The sequence below is a fragment of the Takifugu flavidus genome, chromosome 3 (assembly GCF_003711565.1).
Source record: "Takifugu flavidus isolate HTHZ2018 chromosome 3, ASM371156v2, whole genome shotgun sequence".
NCBI classification, from domain to species: Eukaryota; Metazoa; Chordata; class Actinopteri; order Tetraodontiformes; family Tetraodontidae; genus Takifugu; species Takifugu flavidus.
This window is the reverse complement of record NC_079522.1, coordinates 2,020,043-2,041,532: the sequence shown is the minus strand read 5'-3', so window position 1 is coordinate 2,041,532 and position 21,490 is coordinate 2,020,043. Positions and strand designations below refer to the sequence as shown.

The 21,490-nt window shown below is 52.2% G+C and overlaps 1 protein-coding gene across 38 annotated transcripts in view; it reads left to right on the top strand.

Annotated features, from left to right (window-relative positions):
• The window catches only part of LOC130522329 (adhesion G protein-coupled receptor L3-like), a 123,306-nt gene extending 102,173 nt beyond the window's left edge, over positions 1-21,133 (top strand). For 6 of the 38 annotated variants that reach the window (XM_057026574.1, XM_057026571.1, XM_057026573.1 and 3 more), the window contains 8 exons: positions 2,087-2,296; positions 3,668-3,888; positions 6,464-6,530; positions 7,967-8,058; positions 12,695-12,863; positions 12,935-13,060; positions 14,359-14,455; positions 18,713-21,133. In XM_057026574.1, the coding sequence (XP_056882554.1) occupies positions 2,087-2,296; positions 3,668-3,888; positions 6,464-6,530; positions 7,967-8,058; positions 12,695-12,863; positions 12,935-13,060; positions 14,359-14,455; positions 18,713-19,668 (1,938 nt within the window). In that variant the 3' untranslated portion in view covers positions 19,669-21,133. Of the gene's footprint in view, positions 1-2,086; positions 2,297-3,667; positions 3,889-6,463; positions 6,531-7,966; positions 8,059-11,812; positions 11,840-12,694; positions 12,864-12,934; positions 13,061-14,358; positions 14,456-16,470; positions 16,597-17,616; positions 17,669-18,712 lie in introns of all 38 variants that reach the window. The other 32 variants (XM_057026545.1, XM_057026548.1, XM_057026546.1 and 29 more) reach the window with 12 other exon arrangements.
• Positions 21,134-21,490: the final 357 nt, after the last annotated feature.

The following is a 21,490-nucleotide window of genomic DNA, read 5'->3' as shown; positions in this document are numbered from 1 at the left end:
AAGTTCCTGAGCTGGATGTTTTTGCTAATTGAGTGACTATGATGTCTCCATGTTCCTGACATCCGCTCTTCCTTGAGAGCCCACAGAGCTTCCTCCTGCTCGCTAGCAGAGCCGATCTTCTGAAGCATCCGTGTGGAATGAGCCATCGTCAGGAAAGCGGAGAAAAAGCTGCCAGAGCCAGAAACTGGAAGACAAATGCACTTCCACGATCCCGGGGATCTCAGAGCCAATCCGCTTCCCCTCACCGTGTCGCCGCCGCGGCCCCCACTGACGCCGTCGTTGCCCCCCTCGGTAAAACACAAACGGCCGTCGGCCCCATCCCAGAAAAATCAAATCATTCCAGAGTAAATCCATCACGCCGCTGCAGATACTCCCTCCGCCGGTGTCGACCCAGCTCGTTGCCAATTGATGGCGAGATTGTGATGGATGTAGCCGCTGCTCCGCTCTGCTAGCAGCCTCAGAGCCGCTCGCTGTAAAATAAACTGGCGCCACTCAAACTTCTCACCTCGCTGAAGTTCATTGGATTTACAAATTGCTCCTTCGTGGAAAAGTCAAATCCAAAATGTATATTGAAACACGGCTCTTTTAAAAGATTTGACTTTCTTTGTTTCCACAAACGCCTTTTAGCAGGTTTCAGACCAAACCTTCCTGTAGCCTTGGAAAAACATCATTTTTTACTGTAGAAAAGGTTGGACGAAACCCAGCGGTTAGCAGTTAGCATGCTAATATGGGAACGCGCATTTGTATGTGTGAAGGCGGCGGACATCAGCCGCCACCATGTCTCAGTCACGCGGGCGCCGTCCGCCACCGTTATCCCCCTGCTAGCATCACCACATCGCCTTACGTAAACTCGACTGAGCCGCGGGGGAGGGGGGGGGGCAGCCGATGCTTTGATGTCGACGCTCCCTCTCTCCCCCCGGCCCCTGCGGGATTTACTGCTGACTGGTCGGAATATGATTTAAAGAGGCGCTTGTTTGAGAGACGTATTAGACACAGTGCGCCTCTGCGGCGGTATTCCGGGGCGTAAGCAAATATTTTCACGGGCCGGTCCGACGCTACAGCCCTGAGTCATTCGTTATTTGCTGAAGGCCGAGACTTTAATATTAAACAGCTGAACTGCACCTAAAGTCGGCTCCTATTCCGTGTCTGCGTGTGCCCAGATAAGGCTGCGCTCCCGATGAATAACTCCCCGCTTTCAGCGTTCCCAAACTCGCGACAAAGGTAAAGTGGCGTTTGTTCGCCCCTCGTTGGGATTCAGGCGCCGCTCCCGTTGCATCAAGAGTTCCACCCAGGTGCCATTGGAGTCCCGTTCGGAAGCGCGACAGTTTTTTGCTGTTTTGTGGTTGGGAAAAAAGAGGACGGCGTCTCCGGGGGAGACGAGCCTCGGCAGCTCGCCGGAACGTCGCCGTTGGTGCGTTTAGCTAATCGATCAGCCGGTCGGCCGTCCTCTAACTTAAGGCCTCGGCCGGGGTTCGTGCACAGGGAAGATATCCAGATTTGAACTCTTGGTGGAATTTTCCGAGGGATTTTCCGTGGTTTTTCCCGTTAGCTGTGTCACATATGATGCGTAATTAGGGCCTAATTCAACCGTCCTCACTGACGGGTTCTTGAACGTAGCTTCTAATTAGCTGGTCCGAATCGGCCACAGGCCCCAGAGGTCAGCCGGGCCGGACTCCAATCTCCGGCGTCCACGTGTCCACGTGCGCGTCCTTCGCGGGGGGATGTAAATTCTCTCGGGCGGGGGTGATTATGGTCTGTCCGGAGCCGCGCTAGCGTTGCTGCAGCACCTTTCAGCGGCTGCAGCGGGAAGCTTCAGCAGCGCAGGACGTTATTGGCCTTGTTGTGGTTTGATTGTTTTCCCGGCGTGCCGGTCTGGGACACCTGCGGCCCGGCCGACCGTTTGCCGGGTTTCACTTTGTTGCCCGTCCAACATGGAACGACAGGAGGCCGTTTTAGATTGATTCGCTCTGACTAATTCATGCCTGGGATCCGCCACCTGTGGCTAGCGGCGTAATGGGATATCGGAGGTTGGGTGGAACCGCTCCAGCCGGAGAAGCGCCTGTTTTGATTCCCTCCTCTCTTCCAGAACGAGGATCCCATTCACGACATGCTCCTGGACGTCATCACGTGGGTCGGCATCCTGCTGTCGCTGGTCTGCCTCCTCATCAGCCTCTTCACCTTCTGCTTCTTCCGAGGCCTCCAGAGCGACCGGAACACCATCCACAAGAACCTGTGCATCAGCCTGTTCATCGCCGAGTCGCTCTTCCTGGTGGGGATCAACCGCGGCGACCAGCCGGTGAGCCCGCGGCCACGGCGCCGCTCTCCTACCGTACGGTATCGATCTATTTAGCGTCACGCGCGCCACTGAAAGTGCTGCAGCGCTGCGGGAAGCAACGAGGGATTAAAGAACGGGAGGTAAAGAACCGTGTTGAGCTGTTTTTCCGAGACTGGAGGAGAATATATGTAACTCCGAGTGGGAACGTGCAGCTGCCGCCAGGCGTGGAGCTTAATCCGTCACCCCCCCCCACCAGCTTCCGGCCTTGAAGAAGCTCTTCAGAAGCAGGCGCTCGTTTCTAGCGTCTGTGCTAGCGGGGCCGCGAGATGCCGCTCATCCCGTCGTTGTTACGCTGTTTCTCTGTGGGATGAGCGAGACGCTCACGTCTCAAGTGGCGTTCGATGTCACCACCGCGAACTAGCATAGCTATTAGCATGAAGCACGAAACGTGCGACCGCCTAATTGAGGCGACGCGCGGACACCCGGGGAGGAGTTGCACCCAGCAGCATTGCTAATGCAGATCAGGGCAACGCTGCTAACATTAGCCGAGGCCGGAGCTTCATTTTTTACATGCTAGTGAGCAAACACACTCGACGTGGCGCTCGGCGCCGCCACGAGACGCGTCCTCGGGTAATTACACCATCCCGACAGACTGAACCTCCTCTCGCCTCCCTTCCAATTTACAAACCCTTCAGCTCCGTCTGGATTAAGCTGTTCAGTGCGGCTAAGCCTTCCTTTGCTATAATTGTGGCGTCCCAGAGCGGCGGTGGTCGGGGGGGGGCGACAAACGAAGCGACGGGACCGAGTCCATAACGAGGCGCGGCGCTCCCTCCACACGGGGGTGCGGAGGGTGTGATCCAGGTGAACGGGGTCGGCACTCATCTCCAACGCCCGTGTCATATTATCCTGCAGCATATCCAAACTTTGAATCCAAGGAAAAACCGCACGTCGGAGTTTATCCACGATCCCGTGGCGTTGAAAGTTAATGCCTCGGCCTCCGCCCTTCCCTTCCATAACGTTTTATGGCCGTGATTCATGGCCCGGGCACGAGATCGCTCTCCTGGACCGCAATTAGTGTCCACTCAACCTTTCAGGTTTTCAATTCAATTCATTTAGGCGGCGGGAAAAAAGCGGCGCGAGTCATGTTAAACTGCGGCGGTAATGAGATCAACCCGCGGGAGCGCGGCGCCGTATTATTCTTAGCGAGCGGACACGGACTTAGCGTGCATGCTAATCTCACCTGCAGGTATTTCCAACAGGCCGGGAAGTGTGGAAGTACATGTTGTGCTCCCGTGTCCCCTGTAACCCACGGCAACGGGGTCCGGAGCCCGTCGCCAGGCTAACTGTTAGCGATGCTAATGTTTTCTGAGCGTCTCCATCCTCTCTCCAAAGATCGCCTGCGCCGTCTTCGCCGCCCTGCTCCACTTCTTCTTCCTGGCGGCGTTCACCTGGATGTTCCTGGAAGGCGTGCAGCTCTACATCATGCTGGTGGAGGTGTTCGAGAGCGAGCACTCGCGCCGGCGCTACTTCTACCTGATCGGCTACGGCGTCCCCGCGCTGATCGTGGCCGTCTCCGCCGCCGTGGACTACCGGAGCTACGGCACCGAGCGAGTGTGAGTAGACGCCGCCTGGCTTCGGTCACGTGACGGCTAACATGTCCGTGAAGCAGCGTCTCGATCTGCCGCCAAAAACAGCGACGTGTCACACGCGGAGGAATCCGACACGACTTAACGTCGCTGCTTCTCATCAACTTTTAACAAAGCCGGGGAGCTTCCGAAGCTGCTCCCGGCGGCGTTCTGGCGCCGCTCCGCCGAGACAGGAAGGAGCGTCGGCTGCTGCCGTTGATGTCAGACACTCTCGCTCAGATCCATCGGAAAATAATGAAGAGCGGCATCAACAGCCCGCTTCCGAGGTCTTTATCACGCTGTACGTGGCTCGGAGCGACGGCGCTCTCAGACGCTGGAGTTGCTTCCTGATGGATGAGGCGCTCGCCGCCGCCACCGGAGCCTCGGCGTTGCGTGAATAATTAAAGGCTGCCACCGGTGGAACAATTACACGCAGCCGGTGAAGGACGAGGCGGCGGCGGCGGCGGCGTGACGCGCGCCGAATAGCAAAGGGCCGGTGTGGACCCGCGGTCGCCGCCGCCACCGATTGATTGGGCGCCGTCACCGGTGCTCTGCTTTTAAAAGGAGAAACCTCCAACTAATATTCGGCCTGACAACCGGTCTGCTCCTAACGATCAATTTGGTGGCTCTAATCATAATTTCCAATCACTCGCTAATTGTAATCACTCGCCGATGAAAGATGATCACCGGGCGATCCGGTATAATTGAATCTGCTTTAATCAGAACCGCGGAGCAGCCCACTCAGACCCGATTGCTTTATTCTAGCACGTTAGCGCCGGACTAGCGTAGCATTCTTCTAGATTTCGCCATCGGAATTTACAGGCTCGTTAACAGACGGCTCATCCTGAGAGCTAACCTGTTAGCATGCGCTTTTATTCTTTTTGTTTTATTCACAAAGTAAATAGATACTGAAAGTACAAAGATTGGAAATATGGAAATAAAGAAGATAAAAACGTTCAAGGTTGAATAAAGTTCAGACGATATTATAATTTTCACCCAAAGTTCTTGTTTTGATCGCTGTGGTACTCAAACTTTTTTCAATATTTCCGAAGTAAGATATTAATATCGCCTTGAAAACAATATTTGGATGCCGGTTAGCAAATTTGGAACAATGTAGCTGTAATTAAGAGGAGGTTAATTACATCCATTTCCTCCCGGCTGATTTCCTTGTTTTCCGACGAATGAAATACGTTTAATTTAACTTAATTTAATTTAAATGAAGAGTCGACTGAAGAAATCTTGAGGAAAGCCCAAAATGTACAAATGTGAGAACATTCCCAAAATAGTCCGTTATTAAAGTGTAACACTGGTGATCAAAGAGATGAAAGGCAGGAATATTTATATTTCTGAGTCTAAACAAGCTAGCAAAACCACCAAGCGCGACTCTTATTTCCCAAAACGTCTGGGTGTTGATGCTAATTGTGGTCTCAAAGCTAATCCCAGTTTCTCCATTTGGTCGCTTCCTCCCTTCGGAGCTTTCGCACATTCAGGCGGAAGAAGGTCTCCACGCCACAGCGCTCCGGCAGATGTTAGCTTGCGCCACCACTTTGCTCTGGTACCTAATAAATGGCGCGCGCGGCGGCAGCCGCTCAAAAAGGCAAATAAAACGACAGGAAGGTGCAGAGGAGGCAGAACAAAACGAGAGCCCGCAGCCGCCGCTGCCGCCGCCGCCGCCACCGCATCTTTAAATCTTTCTGTGATCTGAGGAAGGCGGCTCAAGCTAACAATGGAACCTTCAGTGTAATTTAGAACGGCGACGACGGGAGCGTTCCCTTTGATGATCCGCCAGCGTTCCGCACATCCTCCGTTAGCGGCGAGGGGGAGATGGGCACAACAAAAGGAACGGTCCATTTCTGTCCCGTCACGTCTCGTTACGGCGCCATCTCCCCGCTGTCGCCGCCGTCTTTGTGAGCGGGAAGTCAAACCTGCACAAAGTTGCTTTTCGGCATTATTTCGCCCGATATTTCAGTCCGACAGGTTTGTCGCTATAAATAACGTTAAAAGAGCGGGCAGGAACAAAGCGTTGATGATGATCGATCCGCCGGATGTGCGGCACATTTACGATGACGCTTCCCTCTTAAGCGACGCCTCCATTTGCCTCAGAATTCCCAGCGTTCCGGCTAACTTCCCTCCACTTCCATTTCCTGTCCCCGTCAGCCTGAGTGACAGTGGCCAAAAATGGAGGCGCAGCAGCGGAGATTAGAAGATGAATAATTCAAGCACAGGTCATGGATCTTTCATCGGGAGGGAGCCGATGCCGGCCATGCTAGCCTTGTTCCGCGTTTACCTTCAAACGCCGTAGAACCGCCTTTGTTTGTTTGTTTGTTTGTTTGTTGTTTGTTTCATCGCTGTTCTCGGAACTGGGGTCAAGGTCGACTCTTCCTCAGGTCCAACGTTGTGGTAGCATTTTCCTTCTGGTAGCGGTGCTGTTCTGGAGCTAATAAAGGTTGTGGGGGCTTTGGGGCCCTAGGGGGAGGTTTGTCCTCTACTGAGACAGCAGGACAGGAAAGTCCTGGTTCTTATTCCCCGTCCTCTGCTCTTATCTCCGCCTCTCTCCCCACAGCTGCTGGCTCCGCCTGGACACGTACTTCATCTGGAGCTTCATAGGACCGGCAACCTTGATAATTATGGTGAGCACGACACCCGCCGCCTCCTCCGCTCATTAACCCCACTTACCCCGCAGGTCCTTTCTTAAACGGTCCGCCGAGATCCGTCCCCGCTCTCCCCGGCTCCGAGCTGTCCTTCCTGTTCCCCGCTCCCCCGCCGGCCACGGAGCCGTCCAGGAAAACGGATGGGGGTTGTAGGGAACGTGTGGCACTCTGTCACCTCGCCGCAGTCGATGGCACTTTTTGGCGTGATGAAAGAAGGGGCGGAGGGCGCTGAACTAGCTGCGCCGCGGTGGGCTAATCTGCGCCGCAATTATGATTGATTTGGCGCCGAATGGTGCTCCACCCCTTTTTTCTTCCCTGCTTGGAGGGAGGACATTTCTGTGTCTTTCCAACTAGGACGGCGCATTTTCTTTCTAAAAAAGCACTTTTATTGATCCGACTGCTTTAAATCTGGTGTCAAGCCCGGTGTTAAGTATTTAAGCTAACGCCAGGCTGTAAACGCTCATCCCTCATAATTAGCTTAAGTGAATCATTGCAAAGGTTTAAGCGATCCAACGAGGGGAAAAAAGTCGTACAGGAGCGAAATATCAGAACCAGGAGATAACGCTGCGCTCCCGTGCGCGCGGCGTGATGCTAAATCCAAACAAGTTCATAATGCACGCTCGCACTCCAGCCCAATCGCTCACAACGCTCGATCGTGTGAGTCACTCGGAGTCCTGAATTCCCAAACGTGATTTGGGTTTTGCCAGCAGTGGAACAACACCAAGTTGGAGCCGTTTCCCTCCGTTTTGATGGTGACCGACCTTGACCAGGATGACCTTGGTTGACCTTGGTTGACTTTGACCAGGAGGGGTCCTTGAATCTCCCAGAGTACAATGTTAATTTCTGTGTTCTGCCTCCCCCGGAACAAAGTGAAAAGTGCTCCAGGAAGCGTGAGTCCAGGTGTCCACTCGGAAGGGAGAAACCTCCGCTAGGCCCTGGGTCCGAGTGGGCCACCGTCCGCCTTGACCCTGCAAATGAGAAAGATCCCCTTAACGGTCTCAGCCAGCTGGAATCAGCCCCTGCAGCTTGAATGGGTGATTGATCCTCGGCTTTGGCCAACCTTTGCCACAATACTGTGTCGAATTTTCCCTCCCACTCGCTCCAGAAGTAGAAACGGCAGAAGAACAGGGATCCGGCAGCCGTTATTCCCTGCGGTGGCCTCTAAGTGTGAATGTGATGAGACAAGTGTGAATAAGTCAGAGGCTCCGTCATGAAAGTACGCAGCTGTCTTGTTTCACGCTTCCCTGTTTAGTCTGCCGCGCCGCCGAGGTTTCGCGGGATTTTGCGCTCTGTTTGGCAAAGTGGGGACGCGAGTCGCGCGGCGGCGTTCCGGCGCTACAAAGTGCTCTGATTTAAAATGGACGGGAGCCGGAGGGGAAGGTCCGATCCTCATCGCCCTGTGTGTTGTCTTTCAGCTCAACGTGATTTTCCTGGGCATCGCGCTCTACAAGATGTTCCACCACACGGCCATTTTGAAACCAGACTCCGGTTGCCTGGACAACATCAAGTAAGAGAACTCAGATTACCCACATGTCCATTAGAGCCCTCCAGAAATAGCACTCTTTGTGGCACTTGTTCCGGAAGAAAAGACGCTTTCAGCGGCCGACGGACTCCTTTTTTCCCTCCAAGTGTCTCTTTGACTTCTCCATTTTTCAGGCCTGAGTTTAGATATTTGGAATCCCGGCTAAAAGCACTTTCCGGTCGCACGCGTCCGGCGGCTATGAAAGGTCGTGTCAGAGGGGGTTAGCGTCCAGGGCTCAATGTTCCGTCTGATTCCACTCGCTCCGCTTGGCTCCGACACCTCGGATGTGAAAGTCATCGTCCGCTCCAGGTGAAATTAGCGCGAGTTTGTGATGTGAGACGGTAAAAGATTCCCGTTCAAGTCGCAGATCAAACACGAGGCTTTGATGAGCTCGACGGGCCTTTGTAGTCCCGAAACTTTATTGTTAACGTTTAATGACGGAAGTACAAAACCGTCTTTTCCAGATGAAACGGAGAGCCTCTCGGGAGACTTCCAGGATGATTCACAGGATTCCAGTTTATCTTAGTTTGTGTTTGATAACCAAACAACGGTTCTAGCTAGGTCAGGACGCGGTAATTAGCTTTAGCCAGAGATGTCTCCGGAGTTTTGTTTCTTTCATCACCCGATGAGCTGAAAACCAGCGACTTGACGTCGCCGCTGTGACATTGATGGTGCTAAAAAAAAGCTGCTCGCCTCGAGCGCAACATCAAAGCAAAACCGTAGAAAGTGATTAGCCATGAGCGAGAACCTTTTGGATGAGACGCTAAACAAAGACAAATGCCATTTAAAGCTCTTTTTTGGGCTCATTTTCCTCTTTCCGAAGCCTCTGGACACATGAGGCTAACGTGGCCGTTGTTATTGCGGCGTCCCCAGCTGCGTCTCAGCGCGGCGCCCGTGTCCGCTCAGCACCCCGGCGCACTCATAAAAAAATCAATCTTCGCTCAGCTGGACGCCGCCACCTTCAGCCGGACCACAGTGAGCTCCGCTTGGCTGTTCCGAACACGATTCCGCATTTTAAATCTGTCGGCTTCAGGCTGATGATTCATGGCTTTAATCTTTATTTGCGTCGCGAGAAAACAGTAAGAAATGAGAAGCCAGAAATGAATCATCCGAAACCCTCAAATGAATTTCTCAGTATTGGTCGAGCAAAGCTGAATAGCAGGCGGCCACCAGGCTGGAATTCCAGCCTCGTTCCGACCTGGTTCCAGCCTGATTCCAGGCTGATTCCAGGCTGGAACCAGGTCGGAACGAGGCTGGAATCAGGCTGGAACCAGGCTGGAATCAGGCTGGAATCAGCCTGGAATCAGGCTGGAATCAGGCTGGAACCAGGCTGGAACCAGGTTAGAACCAGGCTGGCACCAGGTTGGAACCAGGTCGGAATCAGGCTGGAACCAGGCTGGAATCAAGCTGGAACCAGGCTGGAATCAGGCTGGAACCAGGCTGGAACCAAGCTGGAACCAGGCTGGAATCAGGCTGGAACCAGGCTGGAACCAGGCTGGAATCAAGCTGGAACCAGGCTGGAACCAGGCTGGAATCAAGCTGGAACCAGGCTGGAATCAGGCTGGAACCAGGCTGGAATCAAGCTGGACCCAGGCTGGACCCAGGCTGGACCCAGGCTGGAACCAGGCTGGAATCAGGCTGGACCAGGCTGGAATCAGGCTGGAACTAGGCTGGACCCAGGCTGGAATCAGGCTGGAATCAGGCTGGAATCAGGCTGGAACCAGGCTGGAAGCTGTTGGGGCTGAGCAGTTGTGTGTTTGAGTCCTGCAGCAGTGGAGGACCGCCCGCCGCCCCTTGATTGGCTGCCTCGTTACGCACTCGTGTGTTAGTGTGCGAGGGGACCGATAGCGCGGCGCTTTGAAAGCAGCAGATTGGAGTGGATCAGCAGGACGTCGGAGCGAAGCACTTAATCGCGGAGCCGTGATGCCGTAAACCCACGGTCTTTCTTCTCCTCTTCCCTCTTGTTTTGGCGCTCGCCCTCTTTCGTTTGACGCCAGATTCGCTCGTATCGACTTTCCGCTGGTTGTTTTGTCTCCCTGCGTCGCGTGATTTATGGCGCCGGCCGCTCCCAAACGCGGACGGCGACCGACCGCCTGACCCCGAGACTGACCGGCGCCCAATGAGAGGGCGGCGTTTTAGCGGCCCGCTAGAAAGTGATTTGAAGCTACGCTGCTTTTGTCAGTCCTCATTCATCTGGCCAAGGCTCCGCCTGCAGACTCATTACTCGCCGCTCCACGCCAAAAATAGCCGCTTCATACCTGGCGCGTCCAGTCCCGTTTTTTTCCCTGGAACGCCGTTTAAAAGCTTTTCCACCAGTCATGAAAGAGAAATCCCCCCTCTGACACGGCACAACAGGTTAATTAGCCAAATTTAGCTCCGCCTAATGAGGTGCGTCTCCTCGTCTCGCCCTTCTGCCATTTTGTCCCCCTTTTTTCTGGTTTGATGTCGTGTTTTCTGCTGCGATTTCATCAGGCTGCCTTGTTCTAATTTGAAAGTTTCATCCCTCTTTTTCAGCGGCTCCTCTCTGCTCCCGTTCTTGTGATTAGCGCTGGCATCCGGCCTTTTTAATCTTGCGCTGTGTTTATCTTTAATGTGCCTCTTCTTCCTCCCCGACCTTCCGTCTCCCCCCCTCTTTGATTCAGCTACCGTTATTACGACGGCTGTGTTGTTGTAGAGTGGCACCGGTAAGACGCAGCATCGCTCGGCAGAGAAATGCATCCGTGTCGTGTTTGAAGTGTCTTTTCCTTCCTCCCTTCATCCCCCCCGAGAGTGGGACCGCTGCTGCGTTGACCTGCAGTAACCTCAGACACCGCCGCCGCCCGCTAACGTATCTTTTTGAAGAGATCGCAGAGATTAAACATGCTAACGAGCAGCAACGTAAACGGCGGAGCCCTCTTTTCCTGCCTCGGCTGTGATTAGCCTCGCGAGCCAGTCTTTAACGCCGCCTCAGGTTAATCACAGCTCTCCTGTTTAACGCCCACGGAATGACTTAATACCAGTCTGGAATTGACCAGTTGGAGGTGGCGAACGGCGCCGCTTTGAATTAAGTCATTTCAGAGGAAATTGGCAGCGATTCGGAGCTGCAGTCTCAGGCTAAAATGGCTTTTTGGTGATTTTTCCCCGATGATTAGCACTAGAAGGCTGCTCTTCTTGATTTAGCACTTTTACTGTCAAGGGGGGGGCGCGCCGCCGCCCTTGTGGACAGATTCTGCATCTACGCTACATATTGCACAACTATTTCCACCTGTTTTGGAGGTGGACATTAGCACAAGCACCGGCTGCTGCCATCCACGGAATGTTTGAAACAGTCTTGAGTTTGGAGGACAGCGTTTATTTGGGGAGACTTCCCGTCTCCGTGTCCATTCCGCAGGCGGCCGCCGTGATGAAGTGCCTCTCCTGCCAGGTCATTAAGACGGCCCTGGGAAAATTATGTTTAATGGTTGCGGCGCTGAATTCATAAATCATTTGTTTTGCCGCACACCTGGCCCATTTATAACAGCTTAGAAGTGAGGGGTCCAGGATTTATGAGCTGACTTAGATCCTCGTACTTATCACCTATAAATCATCAACGTGCACCTTTCCCCAAACGTGTGCCCGTCTGGTTCTGTTGTGGTTCCAGTGCTTTCCATCCCTTTTATGTCCCACATTATGTTGTTCTTCAAGTTCTCCATCTGTTGATGCCAGTTCTGTTAATTTTTTCTTTCCTGTTTTTATGTTTTGTTCTCATCGTGGTTCTCAGCTATCAGGATTATGAGCCCAAGATCAAGTAAGGCGCCATCATCACCCCCCCCACCCCACACCCTCGCCGCCACACCATCGCTCAGCGACCATGTTAACAAACCTCATCCCATCTAGCCGCCGCTGCGAGTCGTTAGCCTGAATAATTGCGGAGTTCTCCGTCGCGCTGGAGGCTGCGTTAGCGAGTCAGAACCTGAGCGGATGAGTTGCTCACCTGCGTCTTCGGCCTCGGTAACGCAGCAGTTCTCAGCCGCGATTCACACGTGGGCGTCGTGACGCCGGAAGAGCACGAGGCTAATTAATAGCATATTCACTTAGGGGTGATAATTATTCAGAAATGCACATGTCAGTGTTTTAGTCGTTACTTTAGCATTATTAATGACAAACCTCCCACACGCATCGAGACGCCTGTGGTTTTAAATGACGCTGTCGTCTGCGTAGAAAAACTCGGAGCCGTACGTTCAAATTAACTTCTTGATCTGGGGACTCGGATGTGTTAATAGCAGTTCAACCTTGAGCTGCGGCGGCTCCAAACATCTCGTTAGCGGCATCAACCAGCTAACACGGAGACTCAGGTGCACCGGAGCAGAGACGTTCCCGGGAAAAGTCCATCGCCGCGGGAAAACCACTCAGACGAGGTTCCCGAAGGAGGCAATTCCATAGCCGAGAACAAATGTGATCAGAATGTTGTAATGGGTTTAGTCGGAGAAGAACAGAGTGCACTTTCACATCGCTACAGCCTTAATAAACGTAGACCTTAGACCGGTCCACAACGTGAGTCCTCCACCAGAACCTGCCGTAAGGGTGCACGCCATCATTCCTCATCAGTCTCCGACACGTTTCCTTTCCCGGTTTGTAACCCGGCTGTTTGTCTGACCTCCAGGTCCTGGGTGATCGGCGCCATCGCCCTGCTGTGCCTGCTCGGCCTGACCTGGGCCTTCGGCCTGATGTACGTCAACGAGAGCACGGTGGTGATGGCCTACCTCTTCACCATCTTCAACTCCCTGCAGGGGATGTTCATTTTCATCTTCCACTGCGTGCTGCAGAAGAAGGTATGGACTCGCTCCTCGGGGAAACTTCCCACCTGTTCCCGGATCCAGGCTAACCGCTAATGTCTGAACAGGTGCGTAAGGAGTACGGCAAGTGCCTGCGTACCCACTGCTGCAGCGGGAAGAGCGTGGACAGCTCCATGGCCTCCGGGAAAGGCGCCGCTTCTCGCGCTCCGGGACGCTACTCTGCAGGGTCACAGGTGGCGCCAACGCACCCAGTACACCCGTTTTCCTTTCAGGCGTCTTCTGTCGATAAAAAGGCTGCAAACGCGGAGCCGCCTGGCGAGGAATCGCTCCCAAATGCAGATTTGTTTATGTCTGCCAAAAAAGTGTGTGTGTTCGGCGTGTAAGCGGCGATCCGCGGCTTCCTCCCACAGTACAGGCGGCACGATACACCATAATTGAACATCATATCCATATTCTAAAGACTTTGATTCCCTCCCAGTGGTTCAATTATAAATAGTGCTTCTACACAAGCGTGCAGTTGCATCCCACGATACAAGACGGATTCTGCCGAAAGATCAAAGCCTTTAATTATATGCGGCTTTGACGAGATTGCTTCAGACCTCAGATTCGGCTCCTCGTTATGACGAACGCTCGCTCAAACGAGCCGCGGTGCTTCCAAAAATAATGTGTCATTTGGAAAAAGTCCTTCAGAAAGCGGGAAACCGCGGCTCCGGATGTTGACGTCCGCGCCCCTCGGAACGCCACCCGGGCCGTCGGAAGTAGCGCCGCTGGGAGCGTTTTATTTTTTCAACAGCCCTCGCGACTGCAGCAAGAACGCGCTCGCGGTGTGAATGTCGGAGAATTTCCAGGAGAGATTAGCCGAGGTGCTACAGCAGCTGCTCCAAATGCGGCTAATGGAGACGGCGATGACTTAATTTATCTGAAACCTGTCTAAAGGTGTCGAAGGCAATTACAGCAAGGGAGGGGGGGGGGGGCTGCTTGGTTTCATGACTTAGCTCCTAAACCTGCCTGTTTTAGCCCAGCCCCCGCCGTCACAGCGCACAATAAACCGGGATTATAGCCGAATAAAGATGACGCCGTTAATGCAGGATCGGAATTATGGCCGAAAGCGACACAAATAATAAAGCGGTTACAGTATCGGGATCGCTGTATCGGTGGGGGGGGGGGGGGGGGGGGTTTATCGGGGGTGCGTTCGAGCGCCGTTTTCTTCTGAATGTCTCGAACGTTGGTCTGAGTCCGCTGCCAAAAAGGCTTGGCAGGGTAGTCGGCGGCGCAGTTGGATGCGTGCGCCCGCGCCGCAGCCCCCGGGCCTCCGTCGTAATTAGCCAAGATGAACCCTCTCGGATCTGAAGAGACCGTCCAGGGAACGCGACTGATGGCTTTATTATTGACTTCAACTCTCCCGGAGCTGCCGCTCATCCACATTCGCAGAACTTTCCCTCAGAAGGCCGACTCACTTCCGGCGTCGCGCATTTCTCCCGCGTCGGGATCGAAACTGGCTGACATGTTTTGACGTTTTCTCTCCCGGCAGAGCCGCATCCGGAGGATGTGGAACGACACCGTGAGGAAGCAGTCGGAGTCTTCGTTCATGACCGGCGACGTCAACAGCTCCGCATCGCTCAACAGAGGTACCTTCTCCTCAGACGGAAGATTCCGACACAAGCGTAGATCTTCCAAATAATTAGGATTCCGAGTCGGGCGCTTTTTCTCCAGCAGCCAATTATCCCCGGCTGCTCAAACAACTTCCTCAAGATGAGGAACGGGATCCGTCTACAGACAGTTGAGGGATTCTATCCGTATTTTTGAACACTGGCTGACTGCACCAAAACTGGAACCAGTCGAACCGCTCGGGAAAGTGACGGCTAACAAGCTAAAACAGCTAAAAGGCGTTAGCTATCAGGAATTGGACAGCATCGCAGGGATCAGACCCCGACTACAGGGAAAACTGAGGATCGAGTCACATAAAACGGCCTCGTCGGCGCCCACGAACACGCTCCCCACGTGGACGTTAGTGCGTAGCTCCAATGATGGATGCGTGCTGGGCACGAGGCTTTCGCGTCGGGATCTCAATAATTAGGCTCTCGGCGTAGCGTATGCTAGGGAGGGAGAATCTGGGGGGGGGAGAAACACGGATCTTCCATAAAGGCAACAGGCGGGTTGGAAATAATGAAGGCATTTTTATGTACTTCCCATTTCCACCGGGCTTTTAATGGATCATGCGTGGAGCAAACGTGATTTCTTATTGCTGCTAGCGAGCAGGCAACACGGCTGCTCCATTTAGCCCCGTTTTAAACATTTACAGCACAACAGAGGGAGCTTGAGAGGAGCTCTGGAGTTTGTCAGCAGTGAAATCTACGTTCGAAGACATGAAGCTCAACTCGGCGAAAAACTTAGCACAAAATAGCCTCGGTTATGGACTGCGCGAGCTATAAATGACCAACAGAACCATTTTAAAAGTTTAGAACTCCTCGGGTCTAAGGAAAGTTGCTTCATGTTCTGACAGAATCGGAGCGAGGAACAATGAGGCCCTGCGAGTTGCTGTAATTTCCGTGGATTTGTGCGTCAGATGAAAGATGTTTTCCTGCTCTCGCTCGGTCTCGTCAGTCCGTCATGTCACGTTCACAGAGAGGAAATAAAAAAACAAAACCGCGTAAACAGGAAATGAATGTGACTGACGTTCTTAGCGCGTTTCAGAGTCTGAAACGAAATTATTTTCATCGGCAGAGCTGAAAAACAAACATCAGAAACGACACACTGATGGTGAAGAGTGCAGGATTGAGATGTGGAGCTCATCAAAGGTTCCACGCTGTGATGGTTCCACTGGTTAGAGGAGCGAGCTCCAAATGAGCAGCGAGCTCCCACTCTGTCCGTTAAAGGCCGGAGCCAAGGGACGGCCGGCGTGACAGAAGAGGGATCGCGTCGCCTCGTTCCGAGGTCCTTTCAGCCGAGTCGTGCAGAAAGTGAACTTTGCTCTTGGAGAAGAGCAAACCATACCGCGGCGCCCTGGCTCCGGAGATTGGCAGCGCTACAAGTAATAATCACGGCAAATGGGAGTCTGACTCTGCCCGTTAGTGTCGCTCGGCCCATTTTACAATCTCGGACGGTGAAGGCAACACTTTTAGCCGTCTAAAGTAGCGCTCAGCCCGAAGCAGCGGCTGGAAATGCCGCCGTTAAGAATGTTGTTTTCTGTTTTAGCTAAAAATGTGAACTGAGCGCGCTCCAAAATATCCTTTGAGATATAATAAAGATGTTTTCAGCAGGTCCTGTTAAATCACAGACGCGACGCCACCTGTAGCCTGTTTTTTTTTTCTGTTCTTCACGTAGTTCGTGTCCGTTAGCATGAGCGCTGCCGGGGCTGGCGAAGGTCACATCAGCGCTAATGGCCGGCATTAACAATGCAATTAACACACCTTCCCATCGGCGCCATTAGTCATGTCGGGTCGGACCCGCCGCTTCCCATGTTAGCGAAGCCGACGCATTACTGATGTGGTGTGGATGTTAACGGCCGTCACTGCTCTGCTGCATCTGATATCAATGTTCTCTCTTTCTTTCTCCTTCTCCCTGTCTATGCCTCACTTTATCCTCCACCCGCCCTCCCTCTCCCCCTCCCCCGTCTGCCTCGCTCTGTCTCTGGCTGCTGCAGGGGCTATGGCTAACCATCTTATACCTAACGCACTCCTACGTCCTCATGGCACTAACAATCCTTATAACACATTGCTTGGGGAGTCTGCCGTCTATAACAACCCTCTGGGCATGTACAACACGCAAGGTGTGCAAGCTTCTTCTCTTTCATGTGGGCTCTAGAGCGGCCCGGTTCTCTCGGCCTTGGTCACAGAGAAGCTGCGAGGTGGGCGGCTCTTTGTTGCTGCCCGGCAACAGAGCGAAATTCCCCGTTTTTAAGGTTTAAAGTAACAAAGTTGCTCCGCTCCGGAACGCCGGCGGCTTGGCTCAGGGGTTATTGCAGCCCGGCTGGGATGAACCGCCGCTCTAGAGTCCGTCTCCATTGCGGAATAAAACCCCCGCAGATTTGTGTTTCTGCCGGGTTTTTGTTCTCCATTTTTGGGCTGCATCTCGCTGTGAACCGGGCGCCAGTTGAGGACCGGGCCTGGCGGAGCTGGATCCAACCCACGGTTCTGAACCTGCTCTGATGTTGTCTCGTCATGTCAAGCGCTGTATGAAATGTGGCGTTTAATCAAACGTTCCGACCAAGTGAGACGTTTTAATGCTGAAATCTGTGAATGTTGTGTCTCATTCAAATGGGATTTTACTCCCGTTTATCCTCTTTCCTGGCGTAGCGCAGTTATTATTTCGCCCCAGCGCTCATCAGTCAATGTGCGGCGGCGGCTGCGAGTTTTCGCGAGTGTGTAAAAGTGAAGGAAACTCGTGTAAAAGCACGCTTTGATCAGCAGATAATTCACGGACGCCATGCAAAGCGCCGCACCGGAGCTCTCGTCGGAGCGGCTGTAATTCATTTACGTGTCTGCGGGTATAAAAGAAATATCTAAAAGGATGAAAATGCTAATGCGCCGCGAGATTTACGGCTGTGCTGTACGCGTGAGCGCCGCAGCCTCCTGTTAGCCTGCTGATCCGGCAAAAAAAGAGAAAGAGCCGCTTCGTCCCGCAGCCACGTAGGAGACGTTTCCTGGAGTCGCGACCCAACTGTGCATGTAGAGAGAAATAGGAACGCGTCATCAGCATACTGTGTTTGGACATTTCTCTTGGAGCTGTCACTGTTTTGCTTATTGTGTTTTCTTCTCTTCTTTCCTCTCCCTCATGCTGTCCCTAAAAGAGCCCTACAGAGAGACAAGTATGGGAGTCAAACTAAACATTGCTTATCAAATGTAATTGACTTTGGCTTTACTTTCTTTTTCACCCAGTGCTGACAAAAGGGGGGGATGAAAAAGAGGGAAGAAGGAGGAAAAAGTCTCATTCCCTTTGGCAGTAATGGCGCTCTTTAATGAAAAGGTCCCCGACGTTTCAAAGAAAAGTGTAAAAATCGCTTCAGATCACGTCCGGAGTCGATGTTCCTCGCAGGCGAACGTTCGCCGAGGTTTCGGATCGCACCAATCAGGCCTGGAAATTTCATCTGGCACATCAATGCGGGCTAATCCGCGCTCCTTCCTGATGCGTATTGAACATCGATGCCTTTGTACACTACGTTCATTTTCCCATCTGCTTTGATCAGCCGATACATTTCTCGAAGGTCTCGGAAACGCAGCGTGTCAGATTTCCTCGGAGGTCGGACCGCGTGAGCGTCCTTGTCTCAGCCAGTCTGAATTAGCATCAGACTTGGACTTTGACGTCGGCGAACTTGATATTACTGCAGAATTCCAGGCAACAGTGAAATCGCTTCTGTCGAATTTCGCGATGCTAAATTCTAACGCTCAAACGGGACGCTATGGGTGGGGTGTCCACTGACTTTTGGACCTCTTTCTGTGTTGCATGCTGTGATTCTAGTGCACACGCTTTGTCCCGTGGTTGCTGTGCTGTGGCGTGTTTTTGTGTTTGTGTCACACGTCTTCATCCCGAGAGTTTGTAAAAAGTAACTGAGTACAGTTACTGTGTAATGCTAAAGGGAAGGTAAGTGTGTGTTAGCATTAGCCGTGTAGTACAAATGTCTTGTTTTGTGTCTCACCTCAGTTAAATATCTAAGGAAGAGCACAGAGTGTAATTCTTAGTCCTCCAAGGAAGTCACGTTGCAAGCTAAGATTAGCGAATGACGACTTTTTCCAGTGAAAAGTTTGATTTTTCCCTAAAACTTACAGCTATTTTGGCTACGTGACAAGTTTGGCTAATCTGGGAGCGACGTGACCTCCTACGGGACTCAAGCTTCTGGTTTAGCTCTACGCATTTGCCCTCGATCCGATCCATGTCTGTCGTTTCAGAGGGAATTCTGAACAATGCCCGGGATACCAGTATCATGGATACTCTACCACTGAATGGTAACCATGGCAACAGCTACAGCATCGCCAGTGCTGACTACATGAGTGACTGCGTCCAGATCATTGACCGGGGCTACAACCACAAGGAGACCACCTTGGAGAAGAAGATCCTGAAGGAGCTGACCTCCAATTACATCCCCTCCTACCTCAACAATTCCCACGAGCGCTCTAGTGAACAGAACCGGAACCTGATGAACAAGCTGGTCAATAATGTTAGCAATGGCGGCAAGGACAGCGGTTATGGAATGGGTTTGGGGGTGGGGATGGGGATGGGCATGAACGTCGCACTTAGCCTCGACGACCACCCCGCTTTCGGGCCACACCACGACGAAGGCCTGGGGCTAGAGTTGATCCGCGAGGAGTCCAACGCCCCCCTTTTGCCCCAAAGACCTCCCCCGTCCCTGCCGGCGGCGGACAATCCTCACAACCACCTCCACCAGTCGGTACCACCGCCGCTGCCCCTGCCTCACCACTCTTTCTCCTCCGCCACCACTTCCTCCTCATCCCGACGGAGGATCCCCCAGGAGAACAGCGAGAGCTTCTTCCCCTTGCTCACCAACGAGCACACCGAGGACGAGGGCTCGTCACCCAGCCACAGCCACCAGAGAGACTCCCTTTACACCAGCATGCCCATGCTGTCCGGCCTGCCAGATATGTCTGCCGAGTCCACCGACGACTCCAAGGACGGCGGGGACAACAAGAGCCCAGAGGCTAGCTTGGATGATGTTTACTACAAGAGCATGCCTAACCTGGGCTCACGCAACCACCTCCACCAGCTGCACTCCTACTACCACCTGGGCCGGGGGAGCAGCGATGGCTTCATCGTACCCCCCAACAAGGAGGATTTATCTCCAGACGAGGGGCACCAGGAGCCTTCTCAATTGGTCACCAGCCTATAGGCCCGACGCTCTCCTCCGCCACCTTTCTTACCACCACAGTCCTCACCTTCTCATCCATCAGTGGTCGGCGGTCGTAGCCTCTGTTGTTTTTTTTGGGTTTTGTTGCGTCCTGGATGCTGAGGCCGGACCAAGAACTGTCCTCTGGATTATAATCTCTCCAATCTGGGCCGGATGGTTTGAATAGACTTCACAGGAAATTGTCAATGTTGTGTTCCTCCCTTCAAACCCCGTGTGGTTCAGTGTGTTTTGTCTCCGTGTGAAAAGAGACGGTCGCCCACACGGGAATTTTAGGTGTCCCAGATATAGCCCGTCACTCCAAAATAACTGACAAGTCTACAGCGATGCGGCTCTGGCCGTATAAAAGGGGGAGTGGAAGAGACTATTTTATTATACTTCTGTATCCACAGTGACTTTTGGAAGATTTTCCTCCTCTTTGGTGAGTTGCAGCACATTTTTGTTGGCTGAAGTGTCTCTTCAATGGAAAAAAGACATAAAAATACCAGTTCTGAAGAAGTACCATGAAGGAATTATTGATTGTATGCTTTCAAGCATAGCTGTTATTTTTTTTCTTTTCTTCATACTGTAACAACAGTTGTTAAAAGAGGGAGAAACACCTAATGAGAGAATTATGAGATATTTCTATGTAATTGTACAGATAACTAGCACTGCACATAATAGTATGCTTTTTTTGTTCCGAGCGAACCCTCCGTCTCTGTAAACGTAGTGTTTAGGAGCCAATTTTGTTCTGTTGTGCTGGCCTTTCTCCCATTTTCAAACCAGTCTCGCTCTCTTTTTAAAAAAAAATAATTTAAAAAAATCATTTATCCTCGCCGGAAAGATGAAATTGCAAAAAAAAACACCCGACAAAACAGAAGGAAGACCGACGGGCAGCCTAGCTCTTTTCCGTGTGACGCGGTTCCTTTTCCTGGTTTCATCTCTTTTGCCATTTTCCATTTTTTACTGTATCTGACGGAGCTTTTTTCACAGGTCGTCATGGAGACGGTTCGGGTTACCTGAAGGGGGCGCTCCCTCGGAGGGAGGTTATATAAAGAATATATTCCGCCCCTCGGCATTGTGGGGAAGCTTTCAGTGAACCCCAGACGCTTGTATGGAAAATCTGTTGGATTTATTAAAGATAAAGAGTGAGAAAAGTCTTTTTCATTTCTTCCGCTTTTTTTGTTGAATTCTGTTTATTTATTTGAATAAAATGGAGGATGGAAGCTTCGGCGGTACTTTTATTCCTGATTACGGCCTCTTATTTATTCCTCTTGTAACACTTTTCCTCATTGATCCGGTGATCCTTTATATAGACGATGGGATGTTTTCACTCTCTGAACCCGTTAATTCTCGTTTAACCGCAGAATAATATATTTTTGGGCCTCTCGGACGTTTGTGCTCTGTATTCTCTGCTCTGCTTCGTGGTAGAAGCAGTGATTTCATAAGCTGTAATAAATATTTCAATATCTCTGCTTGTGTAACCAATGAATTCTTTACAGATTCTGTGTGTTTTACTTGATAAGCCGTGCACGGGTCACGCCAGTCGGCCCGGCAACGAGCATGAAAGGAGGTGAGTACGGCAACTGGAATCTTTGACGCTTGTGTAATGATGCTCCAGATGTGGAGCTGTAAATGAAGTCACATTAGCTTTACATCTGCACAGCGGAACACTGATTATTTAAAGAACTCATCGTTGGTAGTTTAGAGGACATGATTTTGCTTTTGGGACTTATTTATTTCGGCAGCAGAGAGTGAAAATGATGATTTGGCTCAGAAATGGAATGTTGGGATGTTTCTGTGCGCTGGACGTCAGGAAAGAGTTTGA